The 25,903-nt window shown below is 39.7% G+C and overlaps 1 protein-coding gene across 1 annotated transcript; it reads right to left on the reverse strand.

The window, feature by feature from the left end:
- Positions 1-2,080: 2,080 nt before the first annotated feature.
- On the reverse strand, positions 2,081-25,470 carry fbxl16 (F-box and leucine-rich repeat protein 16). The gene is made up of 7 exons (XM_086056503.1): positions 25,013-25,470; positions 11,930-12,644; positions 10,544-10,786; positions 9,015-9,280; positions 6,601-6,685; positions 6,425-6,488; positions 2,081-5,763 (listed from the first exon to the last, which is right to left on the reverse strand). Exons 2-7 carry the CDS (start codon positions 12,635-12,637, stop codon positions 5,615-5,617), a joined length of 1,515 nt encoding a protein of 504 aa, XP_085912629.1. The 5' UTR covers positions 12,638-12,644; positions 25,013-25,470; the 3' UTR covers positions 2,081-5,614.
- Between the last annotated feature and the right edge of the window lie 433 nt (positions 25,471-25,903).

Here is a 25,903-nt window from a genome sequence, read left to right on the forward strand (position 1 = left end):
TATATATATATATATATATATATATATATATATATCATATACATATATGGGCCATTCTACTTGAATTGGTTCAAATTCAGAGTTGGGAAATGTGTGAAATTTGTATTTTGTTTCTGAAAAACTTTTATTGTATTCATGTTGCCCCATATCTAAAGGGCACAAATATAGTAAAAGTATAGTCAATGTTCAAATAGTATTTTCTAGCTTTTCCCTGATATCTTGCCTGTCCCTAAAATCCGTCACTACCGAAACACACAATTACAGAAGAATAAAAATAATTCTACTGGCCGATTCATTTTTTTTCCATTTTTACCTTATATATATATATATATATATATATATATATATATATATATATATATATATATATATATATATATATATATATATATATGTATATATATATGTATATATGTATCTATATATGTATATATATGTATATATATATATATGTATATATATGTATATATGTATATATATATATACAAGTCAATTTTTTATACACATATATATACACAGAGAGAGAGAGAGAGAGAGAGAGAGAGAGAGAGAGAGAGAGAGAGAGAGAAAGAGAGATTTTAAAACTGTTCTCTGGTGCCCTCTAGTTGTTACACCTATCACCAATTTCTTCAGCAGGGGTGCAGCAAAATGTCAACACAAATGACTTCTAGTATTCAATTGATGAAATAAGTGCATTGCATTTGTTACATTTGCTGGAGTCATGATGCTGAGGAACTACCTTTGCTAAGTTTGTCTCCTTCGGTTATCTGTAGCAGAAAAATGGCGGCAAAACATGGCAGCCGTCTGTAGGGGAAGCGCGCCATTTGTAATCCGTCCATTATCCAATCTGCTTATCCTCATATGGGTCGCGGGCGTGCTGGAGCCTATCCCAGCTGTCGTCGGGCAGTAGGCGGGATACACCCTGAACAGGTTGCCAGACAATCGCAGGGCACACAGAGACAAACAAAGATTGCCCGATATAATATAATTCATAATATTATTAGGCCACGATTACATATTTAAAAAACGTACGTTGATGTGATATAACGTACATCGTATCTATCATATATTGTATAACGTATTACGTGGGTCAACACAGTATCACCGTCTTTTGCAGGGAATTAAAATAACTAACTTGTCTATCGTTGCTAAGATACAAATAAGCAAAACACAAATACAACATAATTGGAATGTACACACACTGGGTCATTATTTTCATTATCAGTAAACGGTCTATATTTATTTGATTGTTGAAAGTTGTGCTGTACAAGGGTTGTAACAAAATGGTGACAGATGTATACAAAGACTGCAGACAGCAGTAGAAATGACAGGTACAATTTTCTCTTTGAAAATGTTCCTTAGCTAATGTACCGTGGACTTCGATTTGAAATGCCTGACTGTACATGTCCTTTTATGAGATGTAAACTTGCACTTGAACCTATGGAAGCTCATTACAGACAATGTTGTGTTCAGTCATCAAATTCAGGAATAATTAAAGTCAGAATTTTTAGTTCTCCATTAATGCTACTGATGGACTGATACTAACTACGTACATTTGCTTGTCTTTTTTTTATATATATAAAAACAAAGGCTATATTATATATACAATAAATGTTTAACAGTTTCATTAATTTCTGCGTGGATATTACTTACAATATTATATTTGAATACTGCCCCCCCCACCAAATTGTCACTTTCAATTCCAAGACATCGAAAAATGACCTCTATCAATCTGATGACTAAAGCTTTTTGTTCATGTGTATTAATATGATGGACACATTAACATGAAATGAAAATCAAAACACCAAATAGATAATAGTTAATAAAATCCTTTAATAAATGTTCTGTTATACTAATGTTGGCATGATAAACATACACCACAGCCTAGTTCTGGTCAAGGTTAAATCATTTTTTTTTTGTCATTAATAAGCTTCCATAGATTTCATTTTGCTCGACCAAATTATAAATCTCGCCCTTAGTCATTTTAGTAGCAGTATAGTGTAAACATTTGTTAGCCATGACAAAGGTAAATCTCAGACATAATATTTTTCTGCCACATTCAAGACGATGACAGTGAATATATCATGTCAGAATTAGGTCAAATATTTATTTTAGGGGTTGAAATGTTGGGTGGGAAAAGAAATCTGAAACAGCAATCATTGCAAATTTGAAGCAATGTCTCTCAATAAATAAACCATATAGGTGAGACCCAAATTAATTTAAATAAATAGATAAATAAATATGTACAATGATCAGATGGACAGCCTTGTTGAAATAAAGAAGCAGAGCAACTAAAAACATGCACCGTCCGCACCTGTCCAGTCGGCGTACGAGGCAAAGCAGCAACGCGTGGTGCTGCAGATTTATTTGGCACAACCTAACACTGGCCGTCACTGAGTCAGTCCTTTCAGTTGGCAGTAAGCACGTCTGACGACACATTAGAGGCAAAAAAACACACCCAAAAAAAAGTAGCAGTGTGGCTGGCCACTGTCAGGCATCTTAATCTCCCTTTAATATCAAACCAATGCTATAAAAATAAATATTTCGCTTTGAAATGTTTTGTTTTTAAGGACAGCAATTTTCAGAGCCACGCAAATTATAAGATGCCTTTTTGTGTTTGTTCTGCATTGCAAACTTGTTACAACTACCTTAGCTTTTCTTTGTAATCATGAGGCTCATTTGCAACATTTATATTTGATTGAAAATCTACCAATATTTTGCTTGTATTTTAACACTTGCAAATTTTTTCTCTCATTCACGTACAGTTGTGCCTTGAGATACTACGGGCTCAATAAGCTGTTCAAGATAAGCGTCGTCTTTTCGTAGATTTTTTTGCTTGGAATGGGAGCAAAAATTTGAACTCCCAGCACAACAAGCGCAGTTTGACAAAATTCTTCAAAAACGAGACTACAAGCTATTTAATACCACTCTCAGTTGAAGTTTACTGTCAAACTTAATATAAAACCAAGAGAATTACACCTTGTACATTACAAACAACCACATAAGTCCGCAAGTCTAATGCTAACACATAATGGGAAATGTCATAGATGGACTAACGAATAGCATCTATGTGGCAGTGTTGCTTTAAGCAATGGATATTTAAACACAATTGGTGCAACAACACATGTACATAGACAATAGAACAATACTTACAGGCATATATTCTTTATCCTCTGCGAAAAAAGGACTATTATTGCAGAGTCACTTAAGAGTTTCAGTTACTAGCATGGTCACAGAACGAATTAAACTCATATCTCAAGGCACCACTGTATACTGCTAATATGATTTTATTTTGGTCTAATATTCAAATACCCTGATTTTATTTTGAGTCAGTGAAAAAGTGAATTTTTATTCGGTGAATGAGTATCCTTGAGTTGAAAATGACATGAAGTGGCAGAGACAAGAAGTTGTGTTTGGAATATTTTTGGATATTATTAATAGATAATAGAAACAATTTTAACTGCCCCCGTTTTTTTTTTGTTATCATTCTAACAAAAAGCTCCACTCCCAAAACAAATCCCTAATGCTTTGCAATACATGCAGGCCTTCTAAAATAATCCTCCAATAAACATTTAAAACAGTATCAACATTGTCGAGTATGTAAACCTTTTGCATATGAGCCAAACAGTACTATACGGTAACGTGTTGTCTCTTCTCTTGTTGTATGAACTGAAAACAATCAATTTTTGTCTTAACAGTAAGTACATAACTTTCAGTTTGCATGTAACATTTCCACAACAAACTGTAAAGACGTCGTTACTAGAAATCTGCTCATGTCAATCACATTTATGAAATTGTGGCACGTTTCAAAAATATTTTCTTCTTCTTTCTTTTTCAAGCTACTGCCCCTCCCGTGAAGTCCGCCTCACACTTGGAAAGCTCTTCTCAAAAAGTTAGCAAGATTCCTTTAGACTTCTTACAATTTTTTATTTTTTTTTTTACACCTGTTCAATAAAATAAAATAAAGTTACGAAAGATTTTTACAATTTGGGCTTAATTGTGTTTTCACTCTTTGGTTGTGGTTTATCTGAATTCAGCCACGCATGTCCTCTGACTCCAAAGTAAAACATAAAAGGCATCTGCAAATTTGTCGCTAACTCTGGGATATGCTAATTTATTGGCATTTCTACTACAAAGTTTCAAAGTTCTTTTATGATCTTGACCTTGAGTGGATATGGTATTGTAACTACTGGGAGAGTACAGGCTTCCGCTGACTATAATGTGATACTTTGATGTGCCTTCAAAGCATGTTGCCTTCAAATTTGCCGGGTAATTTGTGAGCGAAGCCGCTGACAGAACAACAGAACCAAAAACAAACAAATTCTCCGAGGAGGAGTCAATAAATACTGAACTGAAATCTCCTGACTTTTCATAAAGTAATCTGACCCTGCGGGGTCCACACTTCATGTTCATCTCCAGAAACGCACACGTGAAAATAGAAACACTAAACCATCGGTGTGTTTCCACCACAATTTTAAATAAAGTTCCAAAATTCACCATCCCTTCACTCTAGAAATACTTCAAATTGACACTTTGTCGTCTGACTTAAACATCTCAAGGCAGGGTAAAGCCTTGCAAGCATGAAACCTCTCAAGGCAAAAGCACTTAACCGTCAGTAAAATTTCTCCAGCAAAAAAGTAGAACTCTTTCTTCACACTCTTCCACTGCTTCTCTGACTAACCTTGAAAGACACAAAAAGCGATAGTGTACAACAGCGTCTTAGCTAGAATTTCACCGTCTTGCGAAAAAGAAAAAGAGAAGTGAGGAAATGTGAAACAATAAGTCAGCCAAGCGTGCAAGTCCAACAAAAAGGACAAACAATGTAAACAGTTGTTTTGCAAATGTCTCGTCATGTTTTTTTTTTTTTTTTACCTCTTATAAGATGCGGAAATGGAAAAAAAAAAAAAAAAAAAGGTGGTGGCGCAACCCCCACCCTCCAAAAGACTGGAACCTATGAGTTCATGACACACACAACACACGCACAAAGAGGGAGAAAAAGAGAAAGAGAAGTTCCTTCCGAGAATTTATCGGATTTCATTACCGGCTGGTTTGTGTCTGAACAAGAGAACACTGAAGCTTGGAGGAAAAACAGGCGAGTATATTACACAGAGTGATGAAAAAGAACCGTTAGTACTTATGGTCTCGTTTCACTGCCCACATACACTATGTGTGTGAGTGGTGGTTAAAGTGTATAAGCACATGTGTGAGTTCCACCAGAACAGGAACACAAAAGTCAGTATTTGTGTTTTTCCTAATACCACTTAGTCGCAGCTGCAATCTGCTGTGGGAAATCACCCGAGTTTATTGTCTGAAAGCTCCTGCTCCCTTCCAAAAAGAAATTTGTGGCCAGACAAGACGTCATACCAAGCCTTTCGCCGCATCTTCTTCGCTCAACACCATCCGCTCATGTAGCACCCGTTGTCTTCGCTCCTCTCAGTCCTTCTGCTGGTCAGCCTACTCAATGGGGTGTGGAGGAAGACGGGCGGTGGGGTGAGGGGCCAGGAGATGAGGAATGGTGTTCTATACCCTGGCTGGCATTTGACGAGGGTGAGGAAGAGCAAAGAGGAGGAAGGTTGGAGTATTGCGGTCGGTTGCCGAGGGTGGGATGGCGGTCTTATTCGATGACCATGCAGCGCGGCAGGTGTTGCGAGTAGTATTTGAACAGCTCGGCGGTGGCTCCCGGGCAGTTGGTCAGCTCCAGCTCCTCCAGATCCTGCAGCTGAATGAGGCCTGAAAGGCCGGTGGTGGTAATCAGCGGGCAACCTGAAGGAGGGACACGCACCTGTTTACACATGTCTGGGAGTGCAACTTCAAATGAAACGCCTATTCTGAGTTCAATATTCGCCAGTGCACCGATTTTCCGACTGCGGAAAAATTTGCTGGATAAATTTCAGTTTAAATTTAATATTTCTGAATGCGTTGTTGTCTTTTGGCCAAGTTAAATAACATGTTCGATTAAAATACATAATGTGTGAGTAAAATTTAATGTACAGCAAGATTTTTTTTCCTCCTAGAATAACCGCTAGATGGCGGTGTGGGATTAAGGATAAACAGGCCCTTCTCAACTATTTTACGGTATTGTTTTCTTTGGTCTCACCTTCCCTTGGGACCAACAATCCAAGGATATTAGACGGTTACATGAAGTGAACCGGTTGTGAATCACTGGTTAAGATCTTATTTTGGCTCAAAAACATAATGGTTGGGTTAGAGTTTTTAACATTTATTACATAAAGGCGCTGTCAGCTCAAGCTTTTTGGGGTCCTTGAGCAGAATTGAATTCTTGATCACTACTGTACTGCATAAACTACATCATTGCATGCCATTCATAAATTCAAAATGTCATATGGGACCGCTGTAGACTAATGACGACGACCCCCTCCCCCCACATGTATTTTATACGCCATCCAAATGATGCGATCAGTACCTGCTAGAGAGAGTAGACGAAGGCTCCTCATTCCAAACAAATGCTGCAGTCCAAAATCCTGCACCTGAGTATGTCACAAACAAAACTTGCATGTAACAAAAAAAAACAATAACTCCAAGTTTGTTGGGGCCACACACTTAAACGCTTTCATAAACAAGCTGTGTATATTTTGTTACCTGACAACACCAGCGCAGATAGAGGCTCCGCAATGATGACATTGTGGACAAATAGCCCAAGCCTGTGTCTGTGATCCGTACACACCTAAAAGTGAACACGATACACAAACGATGATTTAGCCAGCTACAGTCGGAGACTATGCACAAGAATTAAAATGATTGAAATTTTAGTGTAATTCATTCATGGGGACATACATCTCATGCATATATTTGAAGCCCAGTATAACATCAATTATTATTATACATTATGGTAAATATTGTAGCATTGACACTGGTATGTCAAATTTCTCATTTATAATTCCATGGCGTTGTTAGGATGTCATTAAAATCTCCTTTCATAATCGAATGAGGTTAATAAGCTCCATGTCATGGTCTGTGTTTTGAGTTTGGTCTTTGACTTTAGTTTCATGCTTTTCCTTGTGTTTTGTTGTCACAGTGCCTTGCTAGCCTTTTTATTTTTTTCTTGAATTAAATACTTATATTGCAGTCTGATTTTGCCTCCTGCACTTGGGTCCTCCTCCACGATAACCTGACACTCCACTTTCTTACAGAACAAAGAGTTGTACTCTGTGAGAAACTCTGCCTTAAATTGTTTTTTACAGCTCTTGCGTTTGACCTCTGCCAGTGCTGGGTTATTTATACCAAGCGCACTGGGTTGAGGATTTGACCCAGCAGTTTGGTTTTTAGCCAACAAGGGGCAAACTCCAAAATCCTGATGAGTTAAAGGTAGCAAGAAAGGTTTTCAGGTTATATGTATAACTGTGGTTATAATAATACTAATTTTATCACCAACGCCACAGTAAAGCCACCAAAGTAACCTAATCTGCTCAAAATCTGCAGCTACCCAGCGAGTATTTTAGGAAAAGAGCCCGGCATTTTTGTGTGCGTGAAGACTCCAAATGTGAGAGTGAATAGTTGTTTGTCTACATGTGCCCTGCAATTGGCTGGTGACCAGTCCAGCATGTACGAGGCCTCTCGCCCAAAGTCAGCTTGGGCCGGCTTCAGCTCAGGCGTGAGCCTAATGAGGACAAAGCGGTATAGAAATGGGATGGATGGGTGGATGTTTACAATCTTGCAGTTTTTTCACATCAAGCTCCAAAATGGATTTGGGAGATAACATCACTGTTCTGTAAATGTTCTATTTAACTACAGCTACATTTGTAAGGAAAACATATGAAGTACATTTGATGAGTCCACTGTTTTTAAGCGGGACTCAGCAGAATACCAACACCGCCGTTACAAAGCTGTGCTCTCATTGGGATATTTTGCCACTCGACCACTTCCCGGCTACAGCACTGTGTGTTATAATGACAACAATCTGTAGGGACTATTGTGGTGTTGTCCTCTTTGTGTGTGTGCGTGTGTGTGCTATCTACTGGAAGTAGGAGTTAGTCACTCAATTATAAAAGGGCATTGGGCCGGACATAATGCATTATAGCTTCTACATACATTAGTCACCCATATAAACAAAATAAAATGAGGACAAGGAGTGCTGATAGTATTTCAGTTGTACCATATATTGTCGTTGTACTATATATTGCACCTAAAATGCTGTATAAGAAGTAGAACAATATCATCATACAAGTAGTCTCTTGCCTACTGCTGTCATGAGAATTGTGCAAAATGGGTGTAAAATCGATTGCATTATTAATACTGAGCTCGCTGATATTGTCGTATCGTTATTTGAAGTTGTATCATATTGTATAAGGCCACACATCATTTTATGCGGCCTGCGAAAGCAATTTGTGTGCATCGACTTCATGTTTTTTGCTAAAACACCAACATTGCAAATAGTCTTCACTTGTTGATATTGCAAACAATTTTTTAAAGCAAGCCCCCCTTTTAAAATAACTGTAATAAGATTTGAACAAAAACTTTTTACTGGCTATGATTTCAAAACTAATTATTCATCAATTTGTTGTGTATATGTAATATGAGGCAATCATATTTATTAAAAGGTGTGTTTGTAGTTTATGTAGTGTACACTGCACTGTACCAAGTCAGGTTTATTATTTTCTTCAATTTACGGGCCAATTAGACAGGAACATGAAGATTGCAGGTCTGCATCACTACCACAAGGTTTTGTCTTTGAATCTCAGTTCTGGCTTAATGTGGAGTTTGGACCTTCTCACTGTGCTCATGTGGTTTTCTCCGAACAAACATTCCAAAAACATACATGTAAGGTTGCTTGAAGACCACTAGCCAATGGTGTGAATGGGAACGTGAATGGTTGTTTGTGCTGGAATATGCTCCAAGTTCACCTGTGACCCTGAACGAGATTAAACGGATTGATGGACATGCAGTCTCACTTGTGTTGTAGCACTATACCGTATTATTTACATAACTGACCGGCTATCACTTTCCCACCAATAAAACCTGTGGTAGACAAATTACACACATACACACACACTGACCTGTCAAGGACTAGTTCCTCCAATTTATGCAGGTCACAGGCGATGTACTCCAGGGCCATGTCAGTGATTCGGGGGCACCAAGACAAGTCCAAGCTGCGGAGCTTCCGCAGGTTCTCCGCCACCAGCTCCACACCGTCGTCAGTGATTTTGGAGCAGCCGGAGAGGCTGAGTGCCGTCAGGTTGGGAAGGCTGTGCACCATATTTACCACGCCGTGATTGGTGATCTCCCAGCACGAGTGAAGCCGCAGAGTGTGGGTGGTGTAGCCCTGAATGGGGGGGAGATGCTAGTTATTTCATTTCATTAACAGTAATTGATGTTACGGGAGAAGTTAAACTTGTTCAGATCTGCCACTTCACTTTTATTTTCATTAAAGTGAGAATCAACCTATCAAGTGCAAAAAGCAAAGACGTATTATGGTACTTTTGATTACTTACTTATTTACTTACTTAATTAGTTAGTTGCTTACTTACTCACTTAATTACTTAGTTCCATAGTTACTTATTTAGTTATTTAGTTACTTAATTAGTTACATTACTACATTACTTGGTTAGTTACTTACTTAGTCACTTGATTACTTAGTTTCTTAATTACTTAGTTTCTTAGTAAGTTATTTAGTTGCTTTCTTAGGTACAAAACTAAGTTTTAGTTTTATATGGTTTTATTAAAACTTATTATGGTATTTTTGATTACTATTTCCTGACTTATGTAGTTAGTTACTTGGTTAATAGTTAGTTTCTTAGTTCCTTAGTTACTTGTTACTTACTTAGTTACTTCGTTACTTAGTTTCTTAGTGTAATACGTTTCTTTTAACTTTTTTTTTTTTTTTTTTTTACTCCTCACGTGCGGCCAGCAGGAGGCAGCAGTGGGGTCAGCAGTGCCTCACGCACATGGCCATATCATTTTTCCTACCTTTTTATATCTAACTTCCCTTCACACAAAAAGACACTGTTTTATTGCTGCCAAGAACATGATCCTTGCTCGTATTGTGTTAGCCGTTGGTGTTTGCACACTGAATCGTGATAAGTAACTATCTTAGCCAGGCACAGTTGTGTTAACTTTGGAAAGCACCTGAATGTGAGTCCTGAAATTTGTGTTGAACATCTTGGATGTTGACAGGAGCTTCTTTTTGAGGTTGCAGCACAGTAAACACTGGAGTTTATACGAGTTCTGTGAGGACTCTATAAATAGTATGAAATTGTTGAGGTATGACCCAAAATGGTGATTGACGAAATGCACACGTCTGCCCCCTCCTATTGTATCTAGCTGTCCGCTTTCCACAATCTACTCCACACAATTTGGGAGCGCCATACAAAAAAACAACAAAACAAAACTCCTGTCCTGTTCTGCTGCTTCGTCATGCGTTTTTATTGATCTGCGTGCCTTGTCATGGAACAGGTTTGCTGTGTAACAGGTAAGTTTGATATATACAGTAATAATAGAGACAGAGAGACAGCAGCGTTGTTGAAATCGGTTTGAGCAGTTGGATTTTTCCTGTTACATGGGTGCTTGTCGTATTTTTCAACCCTACCTGTTTGGCAGTGAAGTAGGCCATGGCTGTGTCAGTCACATGATAGGCCTGCAGGCTGAGCTCCGATAGGTTGGGCAGGAGCTGTGAGATGGCAGCGATGGCATCATCCGCCACATTGATGCAGTCGCTGACACTGAGTGACGTTAAGCGGGCGTTTAGACTGGACCACAGGCCGGCTTCCGTGAAGTCGTTGCACCCTGACAGTTCCAGATGCATCAGACCCTGCATCTGCTCCAACATCACCTGTAAAACAAAGGTCGCATTTGGCCATGTTCAGCTGATCAGATTTAACTCATTGACAGAGTGGTATTGAATAGTTGGGTTGATGTAGTATACCGCAACTGCAAGCCGCACACATGTGGTGTTTTAGTTGTGTTTGGGGAGTTATATCAGTTTATATACCCTAGCTTTCAAAAGTTTGGGGTCACTCAGAAATGTCCTTTTTTTTATGAAGATAATATTAAATCAATCAGAAATGCTAGACTCATTAATGTGTAAATTATCTGGGTGACCCCACACCTTTTAAGAATACTGTTTCCATTTTACTTATCTTCATTTGATTTGAACAAACACGATTTCACAGATGATGAACTAATAAAATCATATTTCACATTCATTCATGGACTTCTAATACTGGCAATTTTGTTTATTTTTTCCCCCCCACAAATATAATATTTGCTGTCACCTTAATTAGTCACATGAGAGAGTCAATATCCTGTATTAGGAACAGGTTTCAGTATAATGCAGTACAGGTCCACCACCTGCCAAAAATGACAAAACTACAACCACAATAATAGCTAAGTTGTTTAAGTTCTACCTCTCTGACTGTTTAATCAAAACTAAACTACTGGTATTACTGGTATTTCATTTTGTTGTTTTATATATATATATATATATATATATATATATATATATATATATATATATATATATATATATATATATATATATATATATATATATATATATATATATATATACATTTCAGCACCCACAACAGGAAAGTCTATATAGATCATGCAGTCAACAGTTCCAACTTTCACCATGGCAACCATGCACTCATCCCAGAATAGCACCCTTGCCTAGCAGGTATGAAAAAAGCAATCTGAGAAACACTCAACAGCTTCTGTTCATAGCAAATCGAATATGACAACGCAATACTAGAAATATCAGGACAAGAACGCTTTTCTTCAAAAGCAAAGCAAAGCATCTTAACTAGTAATGAAGCAGTTCACGTGTTATTTGTGCTCATTCGATTGTGGATTTTTACTATCTGAGGCAGAGCTCAGTTACTATCCCTTTGCAAATGGAGAAAAACACTGTACATCGTTTTTCAAAATCAGGTTAAAGAATAAATAAGTAATTCTCAATGAGAGAGTGGCTCACCTCTAATCCCGCGTCCGTGATAGTGGACCTCTTGAGGCTGACCGAACGTACACCCTTCTTGGAGAGCGGGTAGTTATCAATGAACTCACAAATGTCCAGGTCTGACACACCCACTAAGCAAAAAGACTGGAAGCCGCGCAGGGCGAAGGCCTGAAGACTGACAAACTCCTTGTCTCCATTGGGCAACAGGGTATAAAGCTCCTTGGCGTGCAATATGGGTGTCACACCCTCCCAGAACTTGGGCTGGTACAGCACCTTACGCCATGTCTTGCATACCTGTGCCAGCACACACTTTTCAGCTGTGGTAAAGTACCAGAGCAGTCGGTTTAGCAGCTTCTCATCCAGGACAAGCTGGCGCTCCAGCAAAATAGGTTTGGGTAGAGTGAGGGGGGGTAGTTGGCGTAGGGACGGCTTCAGACCTACAAGCTGCTTCCCAGGTTCCAGGTCACAACCTAGGATGGAAGCTGCTGAATGCGGCATGACCGTGTTGTCCAGGTGGTGGTGGTGGTGGTAGGGAAGAGAGGATGGCGGAGGAGGCAGAATGGAGGGAACTGAGGAGGACTGGCACAGGCGGTTCTTGGCAGCAGGGGTGCCCTTGGTGATGCTGGCACTGCCCAAACCGTTGGGCTGGCTCGGGGGCAGCTTCACCATGCCGTTGCGAGTCACGCAGGGAGACTTCAGCTCACTGGGGGTGGACATGTTCAACATTGGGAACCTGGGAAAAAAAAATACGCAATTAGACAAAAATGCACTTTGGGGCTAAGTAAAACTAAATTAGAATGTCGCTTACGGGTAGGGATGCACTGAAAATTCAGTCACCGGAAAAGGGCATTTTTCTTTGTTGGACGAAATACTTTTGGCACCGAAACAACACGGCCGAACAGGATGTTGTGATGATGCGAGCTGGGCAGGCTAACCAGTGCGAAACCCTGGTCTTTCTGACGACTAGGAAGTCGCGAGTAACCATTGACAAGCCATTGACAATTTTGTTGAATTATCAACCAGTGGATTGCTGGTAGTTAAATAATTATGAAAAATCAATGTGAATGCTTCATAAAAGCATGTGCTGAGTGTACAATTGCCATCAGGACGTGCCTTTTCAAAATGAACACTTAAAAACTAAGGTTGTGTGAGCGTGGGTTTATACACAGAGCGTTGGTAAAACCTTTGTATATCCTGCTTTAAACTGTTTGTGTTGAATGAAGGGAATTAAACAGAGTCATCTTCTGCTCAGAGTGTGCCGCACCTCTTGACCAATGTTCACTGGAATATTCTCCTGAAGCATAAGCAATCTTTCTAATTTTTGGATGGATAATTGTAAAATAAAACCACATGCAAATATCTGAACAATGCAGTAGAGGCCACCATCTTACATTGTACGTACGAAATATATACAGTATTCTCTAATTTGCCATGTTTGACTTTTTGCGATATGTTGAATTTTCTTCTTTACCCCTTGTCGTCAGTCACCATACTCACTGGTCAACAAAGCAAATCCTCCTCCTCCATTTCTCACTGTCCTCTGCATCGTTTGCTCTATTCCATCCATCTGCAAGTCTTCCCTCATCACATCCATAAATCTCCTCTTTGGTCTTCCTTTTTGCCTCCTCCCTGGCAGCTTTATTTCCAGCATCCTTCTACCAATCATTGAATACACTAAACATACGGTATGTTTCAAGTAAGGTTGTTGCACCAGAACGTATTCCTTCAACTGAATTTATTTTCCAAAACCCCTGTGCTGATATATACAAATATACGAAACCAAATGAGGTGTTCTGACTTAGCCACAGTTTTTGTTTAGTACTTTAATAATACCAACACCAAGAAAATTGTAGCAATCGTTCAATAATTCTAACAAAACTCGGAAAGCATAATCGTAATGTATCACAAATCGTTCATAAATATTTATATCCTTAAAATATTTATTTCACAGATCTGCTTCATACAGAAACTGGGTAGTGCACTTGATCCAAAATGCTGATGCCAAGGTTATTTAAAAAAAAACCATCTCATTAACATTGGACTTTCTATATTCCAAAATAGATTACAAACATACTAACTAAACCTTTTTGACATTCCATCTTATAGACATATGATCGGACAGAGCGATAGACTTGCACAGTAATGTATTGCAATCATACTGAAATTGTTCATTGACTTAGAAGACAATTGTTCAAACTATCTTCACATTCGGTTTTAATATGTTTCTGGACAGGAGCTGGATGCCATGTAAACATGAGAATACCTGAGAGTGTAAACGATCCACGGCCCGTGGCCTCATCTTGCCTGTTTTCTTTGATCTCACTGTGTCAGCAGCAGGAGGAGGCTCACAGGCTCCAACTGATCAGTTATGTAACACCCTGACTTTAGGGCTTCACACACAACAACATCACTCAGGCCTACTCTGCCAAAACAACCGACTGTGCATGAACACATGCTACATCCATGTACAATTATATGAATCTGTTCATGCTATCCATTAATTAGCATTGGCCTTTTTGACCTTTTCAGAATTTTCTGCCGGTCCCCAAGCAGATGGAGCCTTGCTCTGCCTCAGCTGCAGCATCACCAGGTTCCTCCGTTACATAATACAACAATTCTTTCAGCTAGACCGGCTACAGCCAGCACTGTGAAGTGGTTCAAAAATGGCAGACATATTTCAGAGCAATGAACTGCTGTCACAAATTTCACATTATTAAATAATACGGGGAAAAAATGCCTCCCTTTTCCTAATGAATGCCACAGTAAAGTCTGCACTCATCCAATACTTCTTTAGATACACTGTATAATTAGATCCAAAACATACACAAGGCAAATGACAAGAATATATGTTTTTTGTTCATGTGAAAGTTTATCTGTAAAGCTAAATGCTAAAATCCATGAATAAAGGTATGTTAACATTCTTATTTTAATATAAAATTTAGCAACACATCTATCATTAACATGCACCTTTTTTGCCTTGCTTGCAAATCAACATCCACATGAATTATATTGGAAGATGCCGTAATGTGAAAAAGGTTGGTAGTGTCCAATGCAAGCAGTGGGAGAACATTCAAACTCACAAGTGAAAGTTTCAGAGCCCAGATTTAAACCCCAGACTTCAAAAACTGTGAAGTAGATATGCTAGCCAATAGGTCAATGTGTTGCTGGACCTGAGACATTAATCTTGATATAATTTTAATACCAATGTTAGAGAGCTCGCCCTCTAATAGCAATTAGTCACATTGTCGTGTTTGTGACAGGTTTTCGTCAAATACCAAAAGATCAATAATTTCTGCGTACTTTACACCCCCAATTTTTGCACCGCTGAGTTTAGAGCCTTTTTCGGGGTGCGGTCCTTTCTAATGCAAAAGACTCACAGCTCATACCACCTACTATTCTATTGAAGAAATCCTGAGGAATACTATCATTACCATGACAACTAAGGACAGAGCAAGTTGAGTTACTTGAGCGAGTCAGCATTTCACCACCAAACCGCTGAATTACACTTGTCAATTCGGGGGTGTGCATTCATGTATGTGGCACATGCAACACATATATTGGCAAACACAATTACACCCATCCCATTAATAACTTTAATGAACAATCAGAAGCTAATTCTGTTAGCTAATGGTAATCTCATGGTGACGAGTATGGGTGTCAAAAAGAGGCTACAACGCCCACATCATCACTGACAACAACGGTTACTAATAATAATAATATTGCTGGAGTCGGGCAGAATCCTCGTGCCTCCAAAAGCATCACTTTTCAGGAGACCCCAAAAACAGCACGTTTGTTCAACCATTAACATTGCATCATCTAAGAGAGCAAACCTTTCTACACTTATGGTCAATCATTTGTATAAATAGTGTGGGGGGAAAAAAAAGAAATGTACAGAATTGTGACGCCAGTGATAAGTGAAATAATAGCACAAGTTATCTTCATAAATCCACGGTGGATTAAAAATGAAGCAAAAATGGTTTGATCCATATTTTGTTCCGTATGTGTCAGAATATAGAAAATATCACATCAACAATTATCAATTAAACACCACTTGGAAAATTGTAAATTCACTCATTACTCTTGCTTTGGTTCTGAATGTGGAAATGTTATTTGGCTGCTGTTCAGTGAAGGCGCAGATCTACTCTAGTGGGCCACAGAGCCGCGAGCCGTACCAAAATTCAGAAACGTCCTAAACTATTTTTACTGTCACCATTACCGGAAAGCTGTGATTTAGCAGTTTTTCCAAATAGCTATAATTCACTGTGAACCAAAACATCATACAACCACTTAATGGATTGGTTTTAGTGTGCTTAATAAATTCAATCGAAGTATGTCAAAGTGGCCCTGGCATCCTTGCATTTATCTCTATGCAGGTCTTTCAGGAAAAAGTTTGGACAACCCTGTTCAAGAAGCTGCATACACATTCACACGCTACGTTGCACTTTAGAACGAGGCAACAGGTTTGTCTCCCCTGATGAATCACTCTTGCTGGGCTCGACACACTGTAACTACAGAGAAGCACTACCATCTTGTTTATCCTATCGAGTTCGGAGTTACCTAAAGAACTCTTCATTTCCGGCTCAGTGGCACTGGCAGTGATGTGCGCTTGGTTGGCTGCAAATGGTCTCAGTCAGTTAAGAGGATAAGTCAGCCCAGGCTGTGAAGTGGAGCTGTATGAATAACTCATTTTCCATCTTGCTTCCATGATTCACCGAGCCAAATTCAGCACCTCTACCATCAACATTTCTGACCGTGTTATTCAACGAGCGCCAGGATCTTAATAATCATGAGCTCACTTCACATGAATGTGTGTGAATTTCTCATTTTCCATCTTATCCAGAGTCAGAGATTCCGACAAAAGAAATTTGGGTCAAGAAGAAGAAGAACACTGTGCTGTTGGTCAGTCCTTGATTCTGTACATCCAGAACTGGGCACTTGACCCTTTTTTGACTGTCCGGCCGCGACCCTCCACCCTTGACCTGGGTACCCTTTCGGCCGCGACCCCCTCCAGCCCTTATTCATAAAAATTATCACTGTATGTCATTGCAACATGTGACATAATGGACCGATCAGAGCAGCAACAATTCCTGATGGGTGCGTGGCTTGTGTTGCAGATCTGTCGCCAACAGCACAATGCGTGTGAATCAATGCGGCAGTTGTCGCTCGCACCGACGTGGGAGTAGAAAGAAGCCTAAAAAGAAGCCTTTCACTGAGTAGGCTGAGATGAAATTTGGCCGCCTCGCGACCACGTCAAACGCATGAGGTCCGATTAGTGGGCCGCACTAAAATCCACTTCTGGCCATGCTTAGTCGAGCCATTTTTTTTAATTTGTCGGCTAAACGCCCCCCCGCCCCATAAATGGGCATCTGGTTGGGCCGGAGGGTCCAATCGGTCTGGCCCAGGGACGGACTGCCCAGCTCTGTGTACATCTAATTACCATAAAAGGTGGCTCTAATAAATCTCCTTATGATTGCACAGTAGTCTGTTTTGGCACATTGAAAACACATGAATGAATTTACCCCTGTGAAACACAGCCATTCTGGCATGTGATATATCTTTGTATTCCAGCCGTGCTAATGAGCTCGTTGGGCCATTCATGTGTGTAAAGTGATAATGTAAAATGTGTAAAAATGTGTGATGCACAGTAATGAACCGAGCTGAAGTGCTCGTGTAGTTATACAAAGTCAATACAGTCACTCTCACCCGTTCTCACAGCAGCCTCTCTCCTTGTGTAATCACATTAAAAATACAGTAAACAGTGAAGGAGCCTTGACGCACTGCAATGGCAAAAGTGTAAAAGAAAGTAAAACAGTTTCACCATCATTTCAAAAGTAATTTTGTGAACCCTAAACACCAACTTTAGCGATATGGAATATCAAATATCATATCTTATTTTACATTTGGAAGTTCATATTATTCCACAATGTACAATATGTGTACATTCCATCCATCCATTATCCATACGGCTTCTCCTCACAAGGATCGCGGGGCGTGCTGGAGCCCATCCCAGCAGTTTTCGGGCATTAGGCTGGGGATACCCCGAATTGGTTGCCAGCCAATTGCAAGTGCACACAGAGACAAACAAACATCCACACTCACAATCACACGCAGGGGCAATTTAGAGTGTCCAATCAACTTACCATGCATGTTTTTTGGAATGTGGGAGGAAACCGGAGTACCCGGAGAAAACCCACGCAGACACGGGGAGAACATGCAAACTCCACACAGTGAGGTCCGAGCCGGGATCGAACCCACGACCTCTGAACTGTGAGCCGGACGTGCTAACCAGTCGACCACCGTGCCGCCCTACGTGTACATTGTGTACACAAAATGTGCGTAGGAAAATTTTGCAATTATTTATATCACTATAAATTTCTTGTCCACTTTGGGGTCACTGGTCATGTGATGACACTGATCATGTTAAAGGGACCATTGATTGGGCTGAACATTGGCACATACGTAATAGGTCTGTATGTAAAAATGATGTCAGCACTAAAAACTCAATAGTGATTCAATGCATTTTTTATGACTACATTCAGCACATCTTAATGATGGCCATTATTTATGGGCGGGGGCTGCTTCTTTCCTGACTACGTCATTGAATGAAGGACGGCAAGCATTGCAATGCTGTTTCCTGACATACTTTGTCATGTTTTGTTGTCACCTAGTATATGAAAACGGTGACCAAGCGTCACCAAAATTCATATGCACAGCTCTACTCATGTCCACTTCAACCTGTGAAAATATGAAAGCAATCAGCACAATATTTTTTTGTAATATTTAATTACATTAAATGTGAGCTCCTAAGAGGAAAGCCATTATCATCTCCACAAAATCAAAAATATTGTACTGTAACTGACTAACTGTACATCAATATATCCATTCTCTACACCGCTTATCCTGTTCAGGGTTTTTGGTGAGCTGCTGCATAGCCAAGCTAAAACTTCACCCTGTAAACTACATCCTGGACTGGTTGGCAGTCAATCACAGTGCAAATACAGAAACCAGCAATTTTTCAGGGCTTGCATTTGCATTGTCACTGTGTGGGAACTAAAACCACGCCTCCAACACAGATTAAAGGCAAACGTATCACAACGCTATCACTATTTATATACAGTGCCTAACAAATGTTTTACGCCACTATTAAAAAAAAAAAAATCTTTCTTCCACAGGAATTAGGAACTCAGTTCACTTTTTTATACCCAAATCTAAACCGGTTACTAAGCTTTTCTTGAAAGTCAGAAACTAATCCCCCTCATTTGAATGGCCAGCAACCTCCACTGGCTGAAGCCTATCCCAGCTGACTTTGAGCGAGAAGTGGGTTTCACCCTAGACCAGGGGTCCTCAATCCTGCTCCTCGAGGTCTGATGTCCTGCCTGTCGATGATCAGGATCGTTATCCGGCTTCTGCAAACCTTGCTGATTATCTGATCATTTGAATCAGATGTGTGGCAGCAGGGAGGGATGGAAAAGAGGCGGGACAGAGGACCCCGAGGAACAGGATTGAAGACCCCTGCCCTAGACTGATTGCCAGACAATCGCTGAGTCAGATTACATTTCCAATGCGAAGAACAGCACTGAAGGCTTCTCCTGACTGACTACGGCCCGATACAGACTGCTTGTCCAGCTAACAACCTATTCAGTAGTTGCTAACAAACGAAACAGACTTTGGTTTGCAGGCAGACACACATTAAGTCTGAGGCACTGAGGAATTGTTCAAATTCCACCCACAAATGCCCAGAGGTATCAAATCCAGCTCCAGAAAGTAAAAAACCCTGCCACAGTTTGCCTTTAGCCACAGGTGCTTCTACTTAAGAGCTCATTTACCTGCCGTTTCTGTGAGGGTTTTCATTTTCTGGACTTGGATTTGACACCTCTGCAAATACCTGAATATCACTGTCCTTCCTCTGTTGTTGTATGTTTTCTATTGCGGCATAGTGCAAAGCCTGAATCAGAACTTTTGAAACTGGTAAGCCCCCTTTTGGGAAAGGCCTCGAAACAGGCTGCCATTGCCAAGTGCCGACATTCAGCTACAGTTGCATTATGGGAGAGGAGAGGCGCAGAGTGCATGGGTCTCAAACAGTGTGTATTATGGTGCAGGCAAAGTGCAGTACATACTGCAAGAGGTAGATCAACATGGCTTCCAAGGTCTCATCAATCTGTCTATTGCTGTAATAAATCATTCATGACAAACAAAGCCGGTGATTTCCCACTGAACTTATCAATGCCATGAACGTGATAACATGATAGCTTGAAATGATATTAGTAAGCATTATATTAGCTAAATGGCAGACTCCAGCATCAGACATCGATGCTGTAGTCCTCCATGCAGCCATTTTTCTTAGCGCTTGTCCTCATTGGGACTCAGGGTGAGCAGGAGCTTGTCCCCGCTGACTTTGGGGTCGGTCGCCAGTCAATCTCAGGGCACATGCAGATGAATAACCATTCAACTAAAATTCACACCTATGGGCAATTTTAACACACTCGTCCACCATGCAATGCATATCAAGCTGTAGTGATTGAGTCTATAATTACCTCTTCATTGTGTACAAACGACAATGTATTTTATATTATGGACATATAACTCCATATATATACATATATATAACTAAGACATGTGAAATCTCACAAATGCATGTAGGAAAATGGTCACATTATGGTGGAATATCTCATTTAATTACATCGCAAAAACCTGGCATTTTAACAGGGGTGTGTATAGACTTTATTATGCACTGAACATGCATACATACGACTATAAATACCTACATACATAGAGTACATGTATGCATTCTTTTTTCATCGTCTGAGGGAAATTAAATAAATTGAAGTTGAGTTTTACTGATACAAACAGTTAGCTTCTGGAAGCACAACTGACCGCCGTATATAAACAGAGTCTGAGCAATTTGCTCAACAGGCCACATCTTGCAGCCCAGCCAGCGTGACGGATGCTATATGACAATAAATGCGTGCCGCCTTATCCGGTACGCGTTTCTTTCCTACACTCTCAATACTCAGAATTTCATCATGGAAATTGATGTACATATGGACTGGAAGGCGATCTTGCTGCTGATTTACTTATTTTCCTCAATTAGAAAAAATGGGAGTCTTAAAGTGCCGTAGATAGCGTCATACAGGCAGAAGCCTGTTTTTTATTCCATAAGACCAAGAACAAATAGTGATATCGTAATATTCTGATGAGTGACCCAAATACAAGTGAATTTCTAAAATACCTTATCTACACACAAATAGGAAATACAAGGGTTTTAATAGGGATGTACTATGGTGTCCTCTCATATATAGCTTAACAAAACCAAAATAAAATGGATAGGACTGTTTGCATTTGTGGACAATTAATTATAAATTTAAACAAGTCAGAGGTCGACCAGCATTCCAGAACAGATTGACATTAGGGCTTCTACTGAAACAAAAGGTGTGGCACTTTTCTTGAATACAATCGGTGTAAATTCACACAGGTTGCTGAAGCATCACAAAATCAAGACCACCTTCACACTTTGACTGACTCTTCTCCTCTTTCTTTTCCTGAATGAAAATCTTTCATCTAGCATCTTGACAGCCTCCTACAGCCTACACCTCCTTCCTGCAGCAGGAACCAATGGACATAATTCCCATTGATCCAACCTAAGGGGATACTGAACATGAAGCAACATGTGCTTGTTATCAGCTTACTTATAGGGCATAAACCATTGATTGAAAATCAAGTTAAAAGTGCCCTGTCTTAGATATACAGTATATATAAAGTACACAACTGTGCACTAATATATATACTGTATGTTGTGTTTTAGCAATATTGGATCTCCATTTCCTGTTGATAAAACACAGGGAGTAGCAAAAATAGTTTTTTGTTGGTGAAACTAGGACTACACAAATGATTGCGTGTAAAAACGTAAAATAAGTTGCATGGAAAATATATAGCAGACTAACTGCTGTAGGTGGCTCCATGGAATTTGCATTTCAGATGGTCTTCTTGCGCAAGAGGAGGGCATTAATTAGGCAGTGGGTAAACACTACTTTTATTTCGTTTATGTCAACAAAAGCTGATTAGACCTTTTGACTGTAGCTAGCCTTTAATGCAAAGTTACTTACAGTCTTGTTGACTAGTCATCCAGGGTTTAATGGGGGATTTAGAAGGATTTTGACTTGATAAGTGGATCTAATGCTGATAACGCCATTAAAGTGCATCCCTCGACAGGTCCCTGCCTCCTGTTTATTTTTATTTTTCCCTCACATGTAAACATACGTGTATACACTGAAAAAAATGGTGTGTTGAATTTACTCAATTTGATTTCATCAAGTGCTTGTACGAAATAAAATCATTTGGATTCATATTAGGGCTGAATGATTAATTGCATTTGCAATATCGCGATTTTAAAAAGCGCAATTTTGTAATTGCGAAGGCTGCGGTTTAAATGGTCATTACATTATTGAGGGGAGAGGGGGATTCACTGAATGCTAAACTAGTGCTTCCGCGCTAGCTTTCAGCTTTCTAACACGTTTGATCCTTATCGCCTCACATGGTTAAAACTTCCCATGTGCGGAAAAAAAACATGTCCACGTGTTGTCTATTTTGTGATGTTTTGGCTGCCGTCGTAGCACTGTGTGTCTGTCTGTCGTGGTGAATGCTTACCAAATTGCACATCAAAATATTGAGTAAATTCATACCTCTAATTGTAGTAGATAAATTGTCTTTCATATGAATTAATGCTTCATTTGCCTTTACTTCCATAATGCATAACAGATGTGATTGTGATTGTTGTAATAACGATTAATCGTTGAAAAGGAATTTGACAAATTAAAAAAACGCAACTCAAATCTTAATCAATCAATTTTTAGGAGAAAAAATCACAATTAGATTACTTTCTATAATCCTTCAACCCTAATCCAGATACATGTTTTAAGTGCGTCAGATGTATAGTTTATTGTTTATTTTTTCAAGTAGTTGTACAAAATAAAATTATCTGGACCCAGACACATTTTTAAGTAGATGCATAGTCTACGATCCAGATGATTTTATTTTATGCAACCACTTGACAAGTTAAAATTGAGAACATTCAATCAAAACTTCTTTCAGTATACTATAATATGTAATATATAATATAACAGAGCAAAAAAAGCACAAAATATTTTGGAGTCATTCTTTATATACTACAGTGGATTTGTCTCTCTGGTGCATAGTCGCCCCCACGTTACATCATGCTACTTATTTTTACAGTCTATTGTTATAAACAAACTGATTAAAATGTCCACTTGGATTGCCAGATGACATGATTATTTTCTTGCCAGGAGTACATGTTCAAGACTGTGTGTATTATATTTTAAATTGAAAAACTAAACGTACAATTGAGTTAAAAAAAAAAGTGTTCTGTCATAATCATTTTAAAATCAAACCAAATTTTAATTGAACATACATTCATAAGTGGATGCAGAAAATCCCCCCTTTTTTGTGTGTAATCATACTGTTTTTATAAAAAAGGGAACATTATCAGCTGTGAACATTAACCCTTTCACCAAGTGAAGATGAACAATTTCAAATCGTGTTTGTTCATATACAAGTTCAAATGTCAACATGGGCCAAAATAGTACTTGTTTAATACAGGTACAAGTTCAAATATCAACATGGGCCAAAATAGTACTTGTTTAATAAGGACCTTTGAAATGGGCTCGTTTTAGAGTCTCATTAATACTCTGTTATGGTACATGAGCATAGAGTATAGTGCAAAAAAAACTTCAGCATATTTTATGTTTTGTTCCTGTTATAAAATAGTTGTGTGGCATTTGCCCATGCTGTTGCTACATAGCAACTTCCTGGTTCAAGGGGATGGTGAACAGGAGCTGGGTGTCACCAAAATGTATTATCGCCATAGTGACTGAAACCAAATAATTCACTGTACCTGCCCCATTACAAAGATTCTCAACAAAGTTTGAATGGATTATTCCTTGGCCATGCTATGTGCCCAGTGGCCCTGCCAGAGAGAAAAAGAAATCCAACTTTGAAACCTTCCACATTGTTGTTCTTCAGGGGTTATTCACTTGCATGATTTGTTCCTATTGTTACTATTTTTTAGGGTCCCTGATAGTCATGCATGGGCCCCTTAGCAGTGTCCTCGCTTTTCCCTCCAAAGTTTTGAGGAAGTTGGTTTTATTTTGTTGTGTAATCCTGAAAACCATATTTGTACTTTATTAAAAAGATGATGAAAACAACAAATTTGGTGTTGGCCTATACTTTGCTCAGTTAGGAGTCATTCTATATACTTTTCGTTTTGTTTAAAGAAAAAACCAATTGGGATTTAACTTCACTATTTGATAAAACATGTTTTTAAACAAGTCAACGAAGCCATACTAAAATTATACAAAATATGATTTTAAAGTTATTTTATCTTAGAAATTTGATTACATTTTGTCTCAGGACAAGCATAATTTACTCAACAAGTGCACGTTTTTATTCTTTATGCATGGATTATTTGAAATTTTATGGATGAAGAGCAGAAAATGTCCTCTAATTCTGGAATGACTCGTTTACATTAAATAATCAGAGGATGTTTGTGGTTGTCCATGACCACGCAGTTCTATTTTTAAGCCTGTAGAATTCAATAAATAGGCATGGACCATACATGAGTCCCTAATTGAAGAATACCACACATAACAAACACAAACCTGTTGTTCTCCAGATACTCGAGAGGGACAACCTGCACAACCATTCACTGAATGTGGATGCTCACCCCAAACAGTGAATTCAGACTGAAAATCACAAAATGAAAACCAAAGCAGTTACGTCACTCACAGACGCTGACGTCATTGTGTTAGTTAATAATCCGCAGCTCGATGCGGCTGATCAGCTTCGTCTCCCCGAGGCTGGATGCACACAAAGAGGCTGGACCACCCAGCATCGTGCAACGACCCCCCCACGAGACCCCTGCGCGCTCTCCTCCACCTCGTGGGAGCGGAGGACCGCAGTGTGGAGCGTGGATGCTGCTGCTGCTGCTGCTGCCATAACCAAGCACAGCTTCACCCATCACGGCTCCACGCACACACGCCACTGTACATCCACGCACTATGTCCGCCACTTTGCTCGCTCCCCCCTTACCTCTCAGATGGCTATTCGCTCGTCTTTTAATCCATGATCCGCACGCTGCCTCTCGATCACGTTTCTCCTAGCAAATGGGCGAAACAAATTATGATCGGGAGGCCGCCCTGCCCGCTATTTCCTATGGTGAGGCCAGCGATGCACCCACGGAGCCCATAGACAAGACGGAGGAGCAACCGGGTCCAAAAGTGAGAAGCATTCACACGCAGGTGGAGAAGCGACGAGCAGCCTCTTCCTCTTCGCGATAAAAGGTGAGCGAAGGGGCGCCCGTGTTGTGTTTTCGATCGTCCTCCGGCACAACACAGCAGCGCTCGCGTAATTTCTCCCCCAAACACACGCACGCATGCACATGCACGCACACGCGCAGAGCGGTACGGCTCCGTGTCATTTAAAGAGATAGGATGGGGCAGCTGTGCCCAGAGCCTCTCCCTCTCCTGCTTCTTATGTAACCCGAGCAGCAGCTTCAGATGATGGCTACATAGTACAGATACACGCACGCACACTTCCCATGAAACACAGGTAAGCTCTAAACGTAGACATCATGTGACCGTGGGGACTGCTCAACGAGCACCCGTGGATGCAGACGCTATCTGGGGTCAAGGGTTATGCGTCTGATGTGGGCCCTTCTTAAAGGAATTGACAATTATATTAGCTGATGTCGCACATCAAGCTAAGAAGATGACTTCTGGTAGCAGATTGAAGACACGTTTTTATTTCACAGTAAAGTTTCATAAAAATGCCCATCCATCCATTTTCTATCAACCATGTCACAAATTGATGTCACACGTTCGTCCACCACAGGTGAACAAACATTTATGTAAGTTGACCAAGGCAGACAGATTGAGAAAAGATGATAAATGGCTTGAATGATGATTTTAGCCTTCTTCTTTT

Source organism: Filicampus tigris, chromosome 16 (assembly GCF_054856515.1).
Source record: "Filicampus tigris isolate MCC_2025a chromosome 16, RoL_Ftig_1.0, whole genome shotgun sequence".
NCBI classification, from domain to species: Eukaryota; Metazoa; Chordata; class Actinopteri; order Syngnathiformes; family Syngnathidae; genus Filicampus; species Filicampus tigris.

Bases quoted from the DNA above. Each gene is read 5' to 3' on its own strand.
- fbxl16 (XM_086056503.1), bottom strand. From the start codon at position 12,637: ATGTTGAACATGTCCACCCCCAGTGAGCTGAAGTCTCCCTGCGTGACT. The intron at 6,686-9,014 runs GTCAGTGTGTGT...GTTCACTTTTAG, and splicing joins GAGGAACTAGTCCTTGACAG to GTGTGTACGGATCACAGACA. The intron at 6,489-6,600 runs GTAACAAAATAT...TGACATACTCAG, and splicing joins ATCTGCGCTGGTGTTGTCAG to GTGCAGGATTTTGGACTGCA.